The sequence below is a fragment of the Microcebus murinus genome, chromosome 18 (genome assembly GCF_040939455.1).
Source record: "Microcebus murinus isolate Inina chromosome 18, M.murinus_Inina_mat1.0, whole genome shotgun sequence".
In the NCBI taxonomy this organism is placed as follows: Eukaryota; Metazoa; Chordata; class Mammalia; order Primates; family Cheirogaleidae; genus Microcebus; species Microcebus murinus.
The window spans coordinates 40166739-40179022 of NC_134121.1; the positions used below are offsets into that span (position 1 = coordinate 40166739).

At 42.2% G+C, this 12284-nt stretch overlaps 2 protein-coding genes across 3 annotated transcripts in view; one reads left to right on the forward strand and one right to left on the reverse strand.

The window, feature by feature from the left end:
* Nucleotides 1-12284, forward strand: part of SKAP1 (src kinase associated phosphoprotein 1) — a 274963-nt gene that overhangs the window by 258190 nt on the left and 4489 nt on the right. For both annotated transcript variants that reach the window (XM_012766026.2, XM_012766027.2), the window contains exon 12: nucleotides 12042-12150. In XM_012766026.2, coding sequence (XP_012621480.1) covers nucleotides 12042-12143 — 102 coding nt within the window. In that variant the 3' untranslated portion in view covers nucleotides 12144-12150. The remainder of the gene's footprint in view (nucleotides 1-12041; nucleotides 12151-12284) is intronic.
* PNPO (pyridoxamine 5'-phosphate oxidase) overlaps nucleotides 1-12284 on the reverse strand; it is a 200072-nt gene that overhangs the window by 16035 nt on the left and 171753 nt on the right. The gene's annotated exons all lie outside the window — the stretch shown is intronic.

Consider the following 12284-nt stretch of genomic DNA (forward strand, 5'->3'; position numbering starts at 1 on the left):
AAGAGGATGTGTTTTTCTTTGTGATGTGGCTCATAAGCTAAGAGTGTTGTGAGCCAGACTCTGAGCTCTTGTCTTCTTTTTGTGCATGAGGATTAAGGAGGAAAAAAACAGCGACAACAATCCTGCTCCATCTGTAAATGAACCAACATCTTGATTTTATAGCTATTTGCTTTGTAAAACTGAGGAATGAGACAAAAATTACTGGATGCCTAAGTAACACTTTAATTCTGAATTCATTTACGATGTAGCTATGTAGTTGTCACAAACCATAATGCAGTATTTAATTAAAATAACACAAGTGCATCTAGATATGTCCTGGGGTAGCTATCACCAAATTATAGTCTATGCCATCAGTATTTTATTTATGAAATGGCAGATTCTAAGGTGCAACTAGGCTGATAAAAAAAGCATAAACATTTTCAACTTGCATTTTTAGAAAGGCTCCTTTTTTTTTCTTTCTGCGTCTTTAAATAATTTCCTCCTTCTATCTTTTAGTGGAGGGGGGAGATAGTGGAATTATTTTGCTATGGATAAAGATCTCACTTTCTAACTCTTGCTTTTCAACTGTTGACCTCGTAAGTCTTCTGGCTGTGAAATCCCCGTCTGTTGTCATGGAAAGGCTTGCAAGGTTCACAGGAGCCACAGCAAGCATGGGACATCTTAGGCGAAACTTGGACATGGATTCCAGGAGGGTAGGAAAAAAGCAAACATTTTCAGACTCTCTGTGCCTGTTCCCACACAACCTTCCTTGCACCTTTATTTCTATCTATAAATACCTGCTGTAGTTCACACGCTTGCTTGCTCTACTTTGTGGATGTTCACATGCAGACATACTGCTCCTTTTCATAAGCGCATAGCATCTATCTTACACGTGCCCACCATCTATCTCCCCGTTCACATTGGCTGTCCCATCCACCTCCTTGTCTGCAGAATTATGTTCAGCAAGGTCCCGATTTATAGGAAATAAATAATGAAAATGGAACGGACTGGGAAAGATAATCGAAACATTCAAATTGTTATTTTTCACTGTACTTTACACAAACAGAGCATCTGTAAACACCTAGAAAAGGTGTTGGCTGATTCCTAAAAAGCAATGCCTTATGAAACATTCTGACCGAGTGGGTCTCTACGTTGTATCTTTCCCGTTCCAACTCTCCTGCTTTTTCATGCTCCAATTTCTCACCATTTTTAAATGGTAAATGGTGCTGTTGCTGTTTTCATTCTCTCTGCTTATTTATCCTATCTATAATGAGAAGGTTTTGTCATTACTTATTCTCTATAAGAAAGTCCTCAGAATTATAAAACAGAAACAATAATTGCAATCACCTTTTTAAAAGAAAAAAAGCCCTTGCAGTTGCTGTATAAAGATATCCTGATAACGGTATCATCTAATCACAGCCCAATCCTACAGCAAGGGTCTTTTGGAGAGAGAGTTTCTTCTACACACTTGTAATTATTTTAGCCCCTTTCACAGGTCACATAAAAAGTTAATTTCAATCGCTGCTAATTTCCGTCCAACAAGAGTGCGGTACTTTAAACCACCCAAAATAATTGGATTCAAAACAAATTTAGGAAATTGAGTGTGTTAGAAAGCAAATAAAAATATCCTTTTGGTAAGGAGGAGGGTAAAAGTAGTAAAAATGGCCTTTTTTTTTCTCCCTTCTTTCCCCTTCACAACTTTGCCATTAAAGTTGCACCTACAGCTAGAAGTTTGTCCGTGAAAAATGGTCATTTTGTTTCTCTGCTCAAAGAATGTTATTAAAATGCTAATTTAAAAGAAAAAGGAGTTAAATATCTAGCGATGGTGCATTCTAATTGCAACCATAATGAGCTCTCTAAATGTGCGTGCCCCTGACACACACAGAGCATAAACAGCAGTAAACAGATCATTAGTACCCGCGTTCATTTATTCTGGCGACCTTACCATGACCCCACCGAGGGTAGGGTGAAAAGCAGGTGGATCTGGCTGTGACACCCCCTAGAGGGATCCAGGAAATGAAGCTATAAGCGGTTGTCATGGAAACGCCTATGTGTGCAGATGATGTAACACACCGACAGGCTGTAAGGCTCCGCAACTGGGACGTTGGCTTTCCCTCGCTGGAACAATCTTGAGGATTAAATTATTCATTTCTTTAATTCACAAAGCAAAAGGAATCCTAATTTTCTTGGTGATGTGCAACTCTGTTCCATTTGTCTAGGTTCTGGAACATGATGACTTGTCATCCCCTCTTTTTTCCAAAACCCACCCCAGCTTTCTACATTCTAGACCCAAATTGCTGAATCTGGCACAGTCATGTGGGGAAAGGCATCAGAAATCTGACACCCAACATCTGTACTTAAAAAGAGAAAATATAAGGTTTTTAGATAAAATTAATAATGTAGACAGTATCCTTTCCTGATGAGGGCATGTTTACCAGAGACTAAATGTATATTTGTCTTGAACAAGACGGCTTTGTTTAGAGCGGAGCAGGGTCAGGGTTGGCCCTAGGAACCACCACGCCAGTACCTGATGCCAAGAGTGTAAAGGAAAGAGGCACCAACCCCAGATGAACACATCACCCTAGCAAGGTGCAAGGAGAGAAACGAGAAAACAAGCATCTGCTAACTCCCTCCCATGTCCATTTGAGAGAATCGAGATTAATAAAAATAATTCTTTGGAGAATGATTCCACTCTATCCTACCCTGTTTTGCACCAAACAACCTCAATAACCTTACGGCAACAGCAAAATAACTTCTTTTTTTAAAGGAAGCAGAAAAGACGATCTCTGGAAATTATTTTAAAATAAAAAATCTCCAGGCCTGCGCCTCCCCTCACACCCCCTCCCCATTGCACTTTAGATGAACCTGTGATATTGTAGCAATGGCCCTTGAAGTGCAGTGGGGAGGTGATTTAGGAGAATATTAAAGGCAATGTGGAGATTCAAGGCGCCTCTCTCAGGGAGATCTGGAGAAATACGCAGCACAGATGGGCCGAGCAGATTAAACATTTCCGTCACATTGTTTCCAAATTGTGTTGTGGTGCCTGAGGCTGGTACTGCGGTCAGAGCAAAACAGAGCGGTGCAGAGCTGTGAGCTGCGCAGTTTATGGAATACATATTAATACGCCCGTCTCACATGGTATCACAATTCTATCAGCTCCGAAATGCTGCTGTCTCTATTGTTCCTGAATTCTGTACTTGGCACCTTGTTTTCTCCCATCTGCAAAGTGTTTACCTTCCCTCTATCCTTTCTCTCTTCTTTTAGGTAAAGTTCAAGTTGTGTGCTGCTTTTTTGTTTCTCTTTCTCATAGCCCTGTTTGGCCTTCCCTCTTACCTTCCTCACAGCTTATGATTTTTCTATCACGAGCACTTGCACGCCCACTCTGTGTTTTCACACACTCCCATCACCACCAACGTTCATTGTGTGCACAGGCCCTGCACACCTCCCTGGCCTTGATTTGATCACCATCCACTCCCACCCTATTCAGGACATAAGCTTTACACTCAAGCACTCTCAGACCCTCCATCTAGATGACACGTTCCTCTTCTCAGAATACTCAGTGCTTAGCTGGTGGGGGGGAGGCCACTTTGTAGAGCTGTCACCATGAGCCCCCTGACTGCTTTCTCTGACCCCCCAGCCTTTCTGTGTCCCCTTCCTTACACTCACACACCTTCCCCTGCATCCAGTCCCATCAATCTTCAGGTTAGCAAGTTCCCTGAAATGTAACAATAAATAAAACTAGCTCAATTGAGGCAAATTTAATGATTCATTTTTATTATGATTTATAGACCAAAACTCTGAATAATGGAAAAAGGGAAAATGATTGCCAAGAACTTAAAACACACTGTAAAACAGCCTGAAGAGTCCGCCAAGCTATCTAAGGTTTCAGCCAAGCTCTGAGCTTCGATCCTTTCACAGGTTCCAACACCACTAACCCACCAGCCACCCAACTGACCATTTCCTTTCTCCTGGAAAATCTCTTCACAAAACTATTTGTGCTGAAAAACAAGCACCTGTTTGTCTTTGGTGAACAATTCCTGTTCCCAGCCTTGTTTTTCTCAAAAGTTGGAAAGGTACTGAATTAGAGCCCTCAATTTATGTAATAATTTATGATATCCTAAGAAAGCATTAAATTTCCAAAGCTGGATTTTAGGAGAGAGAATTTATGGGTTAATCCACACTAAAAATATGATGTTTTTGGCTGACCCTGGAATATTACAATCTACTCTGCTTAGGAATTCAAATTTCCCATCTTTACTAATAATAATATATGATGCAAAGCACTAATAAGAGAAATAAGCAATCATAAACCAATAATTCTGTGATTGATTCACCTTTCTCATACATATATCAAAGATTTATTGATCTTTCATGTTAGGGGCTGATTGATTGTTCTCTTGAAAAGAAATTCTCTTATTTACAAGCACTGCTATAGTAAAATTTGATGGTTAAAAGAGCAAAAGTATGAGACATTTTCCGGGAATCTTGCTCCACGGAGGCTTGGAGCCCAATTCAATGTGAAAAGAGAATATTTCTGTTAGGAACATTCTCAGGAGAATTGACAGGAACAACTTGCTCCAAAAGCCATCATCTGGATTTGAATGAAAACAATGATAAGACGCCACAACTTTTAAGTCACAGTTATAGACATGGTGCCTTAGAAAGGATAAGCAAGTTTAGTCAGACTTTGAAGAAGAAACAGCCTCTCCCCCTGAAGGGTGAAGCCTAGGAAACCCAGCATGGAAGGAATGAGGATTCTTGATTATCCTGCATTGCAGTTTTTTAGAGGGGGGGATGGCCACACCGGGCTGATGTACAGATCTGGACCATAAAGACCATTGATTTTTTTCCCCTGAGAGTGCTGGTTGCTAAACTGCAAAGGGTTCATAAACCCTTTGAGAATCTGATGAAAGGTCTGGCCCTCACCCCACGTACACATACACACAAAATTTTACACCAGTTTCAGGGAGTTCAAAGATCCCTTCACATCTATCCATAGATAAGCCAGGGGTTCACAGACTCCAGTTTAAGCATCTGTGCCCTGGAGGATGGTGAGTTCCTTTTGTTGGAACAGCCTAGGATTCACTGAGCCTAGAAATTGAATTCTCATCCCAAGACAGGATGGTCATTCCAGGTCATGTCTGTGCTACTCCAGGGGAGCCATGGAAGAGCTCATACAAATAGGAACCAGCAGGGAGGAGAGAAATTAAAATGTAGCAATCATGGAGTAGGGGTATTTAATCTCTTTTAAGGCTTATGATAGGCGCCTGCTGGTTTTCCCCTGATATCCCCTGACACCTACTGACAGGGTATTTGCAGCACCACACAGGGACTCAGGGCCCTGTGACAGGAGGAGCACCGAGGAGGTCCATGATAGTCTTGAAACCATAAACAGCAATAGGAAACCACTGGAGGCAGAGTCAAGCTGTGTGACATGCCCGTTGTTGGTGGCCATACTGCTTTTTGTTTATAGAATTTGCTGTTCTTTTTATGGCAGGTTTGGTAGGATTTTTTTTTTCCTTGTTGATAGAGATTAGCAGCATAAATCCTTTTATGGCGTGTGTGCAATCCCCCATAAACATTTTTGATTGTTGCTGATGGTGAGTGCTGCGTCTATTTCAGGTTCATTCAACGCTCTGTTCATCCAGGCCAATAGCTTCTCCAATCAGATAATGGAGTCCACAGTTAAGACTTCTTGTTTTGGGAGGGGTTCAAGGAGGTGGGGCAAGGTTGGTGTTGAGAGAAACAGATGTTTAATCAAGCCTAGAAATATTTATGAAAAGAACAAACCACATGCTGTACTTGTTTTGGGTAAATGACGTCTAAAAAGATTTTGTGGCAAGAAGCAAGCACTGATGTGAAGGATTGTTTTAAATAACTTTTTATATTCTTATCTAAAGCATCTTCATTTAACAATTTTGTATAATTAAAATCTTAGCTCTGCCATTCATAGTATATATAGAGTAATGGAGTGAGGAGCATGTATCATTCTGATGCCTTAGCATTGCCACTTGTAAGTATGTATCCCCAACTGAAAGGTAGAAACACTTCTGCATTGGAGATTTCAGGTCTTTGAGGACCCTTTCAACATTTCCCTAGTCTTTCCAAACATCTGGGCAAAGAGAAGTCAGGGTTTATGGAAAACATTGATTCCAGAAATTTAGTTCTCTCTGCCATCCTAAAACTAAAATCCAAGAATCAGCAACTTAATAAAAATGCAGTAAATTAGCACCTTTAGACAAGAGCAGAGTTCATTCAGAGCTGAGGTCTGCCTGGCTGAGCCAGTATTCTCTCCATTTTAATAGTTTAATAAAAATTAGCATAATTAACGAACATCTGTATGATCCAGAGTGGTGCAATTTGGCACTTGGAAACGAGGGCTTAAACATGATTGCTGTGAGTTTAATGTTGTTTTAATTCTTTTTGGCACTGTGCAGTGAAATAAACGTTTGGTGGTGATAGTTCTCGGCCGGATCTCATTTGCATTTTTCTCCCTTTGATTATGAGCAATTGTGGACTCCCCAGCAATTCATCAAAGTAGAAATTATTTTAAAATACCTCGTGGTGTTCAGACTGGGCTGGAGCAATGCATGGGGGGTGGTAGTGGGAAAGAAAGCTAGAAATTTTCCATTCATGCTTTAAACATCTCAGCCCTGCAGCCCTTTTTGGGTATCCAGCCAAGGGATGAAATCTGGAAAAGACAGTCGGATCTCAGGACCTGTAGGTGCTTTGATTAAGCTCCCAGGCTCCCACAGCAGGATACATATGGTCTCTGAGACTGTGCCATCCTCCTTATACTTCTGCGTGCTCTTTTGTTTTGAAGGGCAGAGAGTTGATTTCACTCATTTCGGTTCTCACCACTGTGGTAAAGCTACTACATCTGCAGTCGGCAGGGTCAGTGTTCCCCTCCAGCAAGAGCAAACAGACTGGGAGCCCAGCCTTTGCAGGTGCCCTGCTGTGCCTCATCTGCTTCCTGTTTGCACCCTCTTCGAGTTGGCAGAGAGCACCTTCCCAAGGATTGGTCCCTACTCCTGGCATTACAGCTAAAGCGGGGTGCTGCAAAGCGTGAGTCAAAGTCAGGGGTCTTGAGCAGTCCCCAGGGAGCAAATGCCTTATCCTATCCCCTGCAGGTGATGGAAGATGACAGCATCTGGCAGGTAGACCACATTTCACACATGTTTAAGCAAGTTGACTTGGATCAAAAGGCTGTCAGACAACATTATGCCCATTCTCTGCTTGTGAAATAGCAGAAGAGCTAAAGCTAGTTTTTATGAGCTACAGTAAGAGAGAAAGATGGAGTATGTATTTCCCCTTCACAGCAGGCCCTGTAGATAAGGACATTTCAGCAACTCGGTAAACACAAGGCAGCACTACAAGAAAACTTGAGGCAGGAACTGCCCTAAGTTCAGTGTTGAAAATGGACAGTAACATAACTTGTACCAAGAGGAGCTTAAAAACATCCTGACAGGCATAAGCTAGGGATTCTGGGTAATTTCCCATAAGGCAGTGTAAACTGTAGGTAGAAGCTGGCCTGGGAGAGGGGGAGAATAGGAAGGTGCACAGTAGGAAGAGGTGGTGGATGGACACATTCAGTCATTTAACATAGATTTTTTAAAAGGCAATTACCTGGTCCTAAGGGGATCAGTCTTAATTCTTGTGGTATTTGAGACTCTTCCCCATACTTGGGGAGCCTGTCTCCAAAGGCAGTTGATCTCTTTCTGCCATAACCAGTTCAATCACCAGGGGAATATCTTGGAATTAGTTGTAACTAACTCTGTTCAACTGAGAGTACAAATTCCCACTGCCTCCTTCATTTCATCAGAACCTCATTTAACAAGTATTTATTTGGCCACACTCTGTGCTGGATCTAGTATTGAATGTTGAGAATATAACAGCAAACAAAACCAAGAAAGTGCAGCCCTCAGAACTTTCCATCTCGTGATTGATGCTGAGACAAAGACAGGCAGATATAAGGCAGAGTGATGAGCTCTTTTCCAGCGAAGCAGAGTACACAGCACTCTGGACCATGTAGCCGGGACCGCTGCACAGAGTGGCAAGGAGAGACTTCTAGAGAATATGTGACTCAGGAATTGAGATCTGAACGTTGCTTAGGAATGTGCCCCATGAAATGGAGGAGGAAGTAGAGGCTAAACTGGCAGAGGAAAGGCTCCAAGGTGAGAGACTATAGCCCATATGAGTAGCTGAGACAAGTTCTGTTTTACTAAGGGACACTAGATCTTAGGGTGTGAATGATAATGCTGGGAAGTAAGCAGGAATGGGTCATGCAGGGTCTTGTCCACCCTATTAAGAAGTTGACAAGAGACAGTGGGAACCCACTGAAAGTTTTCAAACACAGCAGCAACATTATCAATGTGCATTGTGGAAAGATTCTGACTGCAGAGTGACTAGACTGGAGGAGAACAAGAATGCAGATACAGAGATCAATTTGGAGATTGTTTCTATAGTCCTCATGGGAGATGAAAGTTACATGACTCTAGGGTATTAGTGAAGGGAATAAAGAGAAGATGGTGGATTCCAGTAACATTCTGGACGGAGAGAATTGGCAGGGCTCAAGGACTCAATGAAAAGGGGTTGACACTGGGAATGACTGCTGGGTTTGATAACTGAGTGCACTGTGGTACCACTCACTGAGACAGAGAACACAGAAGGTAAAGAAAGATAGTTTGGGAGTGGGGATGGGGATAGAAGCAGTATTATAGGTTAAATTTAGGAAATAATGAGTTTGAGCAGCTTAGTGGACATGCATTTGGCTTTTGGGGTCCAACACTTAGATGTGGACTGGAGCTCTGGTCATGAGTCATTAACACAGACATGGTGGTTAAACTACAGAGGCATATGGGATTGCTCAAGGAAAGTGCTTCAAGTCAGACAACAAGCAGGCCAGGACAGAACCCTGAAAAACAACCACATTAGAAGGCAGAACGGAGTGAGATGAGCCTGCAAAGGAGAATGAAAAAAGAAGCAACCAGAGAGGTAGGAGGGAAACCAAGAGAAGAAAATGCCTCAACAAGGATCAGTAATGGCCAGCACTACTGAGGGATCAAGTAAGTTAAAGACTGAGAAGTAACCAGAGAATCTGAGCAACCAGGATGTTAAAGGAGACCACGGAGAGAGTGTAAGTAGAGTGATGGAAGCAGAGCCCAATTAGAGTGGCTTGAAGAGTGAATAGAAAGGAAGAAGTTGGGGCCATGAGCGAGTAAACTCTTCTGATAAGTGTGTGAAGTGTAAGTTGGCATAGACTAGTAGAAATGGAAAGTAGACATGCAGTGGGGACGATTTAATAGTTGTTTTCAAAGATGAAAGAAACTTGAACACCTTTCAGTGCTGATGGAAGAAACCATTTACATTAGAGGCAGAGGTCAGTCCCCACAGAACCTCATCTCTAAGAAAGAAAAGGTCTCTTCTGAATCTTCTTGTGGCAAAAAAAAAAAATTAAAAAGTTAAAAAAAATTGTTTTAAAAGAAAGAAGGGGAGAGGTTAAAAGTGCACATTGTGAGAGTCTAAACCAGAGGATGACTTTAATGGGAAAGACAGATAGTTGTCAGTACAGGTAAGCTCCTGCTTTGGTAGCAGAGGCTGACAAATGTGATGGCTTCTTTTTTTTTTTTTTTTGAGACAGAGTCTCACTTTGTTGCCCAGGCTAGAGTGAGTGCCGTGGCGTCAGCCTAGCTCACAGCAACCTCAAACTCCTGGGCTCGAGTGATCCTTCTGCCTCAGCCTCCCGGGTAGCTGGGACTACAGGCATGCGCCACCATGCCCGGCTAATTTTTTATATATATATCAGTTAGCCAATTAATTTATTTCTATTTTTATAGTAGAGACGGGGTCTCGCTCTTGCTCAGGCTGGTTTTGAACTCCTGACCTTGAGCAATCCGCCCGCCTCGGCCTCCCAAGAGCTAGGATTACAGGCGTGAGCCACAGCGCCCGGCCGTGATGGCTTCTTTTTTCTCTTCACAGGTGGAGAAGAGATTGTTTGCTGAGAGGGCAGGAAAGCAGCAGAGTTAGATGAAGGCAGATATCACTATGTAGAGACAAAAAGATCACCAGTTAATGCTAGGGACCCTGAATTTTACATGTCACCAATTTAGTTTTCTTTCTTTTATTTTTTTCCTAGAATTCAGCAGCCAGATGTGCAAAAAAAAAAAAAAAAAAAAAAGCAGATAGTTAGCTCTCTGGAACCCCAAATCCAGTTGAACTGGAATATATGATATTTCCCATTCTTACAGTTTCATCTTAATTTTACTTCCTTCAAAAGAAATAAAACTTCCATAGAGGCAGTACTAATAATAAAAAAATAAAAAAAAAAAAAAGAAATAAAACATTTTTTTCTGGTGCTTCCAGAAATAGTACCATAATGTTCAACATCTGGTGTGCTTTTGAAAAGCTCTTCTGTATTCAAGGATCGTTATCCTCACCCCTGTGACCACCCCTTAAACCTGTGGTCCCCAACCCCTCTCCCACCACCCAGGGCGCTGACTAGGTACCAGTCCATGGTGAATGAGCTGAACTGAGCGAGCAAAGCAAAGCTTCATCCGCATTTACAGCCACTCCCCATCACCACCTGAGCTCCACCTCTTGTCAGATCAGCGGAGGCATTAGATTCTCATAGGAGCATGAACCCTACTGTAAACTGCGTATGCAAGGGATCTAGGTTGCATGCTCCTTATGAGAATCCAATGCCTGATGATCTGAGGTGGAGCTGAGACAGTGATGCTAGTGCTGGGGAGTAGCTGCAAATACAGATTATCATTAACAGAGAGGTTTGACTGCACAATAAATGTAATACACTTAAATCATCCCCCTCCCCAGTCCATTGAAAAATTGTCTTCCATGAAACTGGTCCCTGATGCCAAAAAGGTTGGGGACCACTGACTTAAATCCTCTTTAAACCCTCTCATCCCCCCTCTTTTTTTTTTTCCCTTTCTGTGGCACTTATCCCTGCCTGTCATTATTGATGTATCTGTCAACCTCCCACCTCTTCCAGGGAAGGAAGCTAATGTTTAGAACACCTACTATGTATCAGACACTTTCAGTTGTTTTCACTTCAGCAGTGTCACTTACATCCCCACAGCATGGAGGAGGGGAGACATTACCCCTGCTCTTATAGATGAGGAAGTTAAAGCTAGGACCTAAACTCACATAAATGACCAAACGGGGATTAGATCCCAGTCTGTCTGACTCCAAAGCCCATTACTCTATGCTGTAAGCTCCCAAAGAGCAAGCAATCTTCTGATTCATCATTATATACCTCATGGGAACTCAAATAGCACTTTGCACATAGAAGATGCTTGATAAATATTATTGATTTGAACTATGACCTGCCTGCCTGAATATCTTTAGAGTTCTGGCATTTTAGTGTGTGCCCAACTTCCTCTGAATAAGCCATACCATTCTGCTTGGTTAAAAAAAAAAAAAAAATTGCTCCTCTTCAACACTGGCATCAAATGTGCTAAGTTTACAATGTAGACAGGAATATGGCAAAATGAAAACATTTATTTTAAAATGCTTCCTCTGGATGGCTTTTTTAATTTTTTTAATTTTTTTTTTTTTTTTTTTTTTTTGAGACAGAGTCTCGCTTTGTTGCCCAGGCTAGAGTGAGTGCCGTGGTGTCAGGCTAGCTCACAGCAACCTCAAACTCCTGGGCTCGAGTGATCCTTCTGCCTCAGCCTCCCGGGTAGCTGGGACTACAGGCATGCGCCACCATGCCCGGCTAATTTTTTATATATATATCAGTTGGCCAATTAATTTCTTTCTATTTGTAGTAGAGACGGGGTCTCGCTCTTGCTCAGGCTGGTTTTGAACTCCTGACCTTGAGCAATCCGCCCGCCTCGGCCTCCCAAGAGCTAGGATTACAGGCGTGAGCCACAGCGCCCGGCCTTGGATGGCTTTTTTAAATTTACTAATCCCATCAGGGATGTTAATAGTTCATTCTGATGGCGCCAACAAAGAAAGCACCCAACAGACTCTCTCATGAGCTCACTGCAACATGAGCAGAAGCATGACCAAATTTCAACTTGAACTGTCTTCTTTTTATTTTTCAGGAGTATAACATGTATGGCTGGTGGGTAGGAGAACTGAACAACCTCATTGGGATTGTTCCAAAGGAGTATCTCACAAGCGCCTTTGAAGTGGAAGAAAAATGAAGCCCAGGTATCAGAACCATTGTCAATGAACTGCCCATTAGTTGGGCAGAATTTGTAGGCAATGACTTCATTTTCTTTTTGAAAGATGAGAGTTGCCAGTGAAGTAACTTTTCTTCACTTCCCAAAGTAATGCTAATGAGT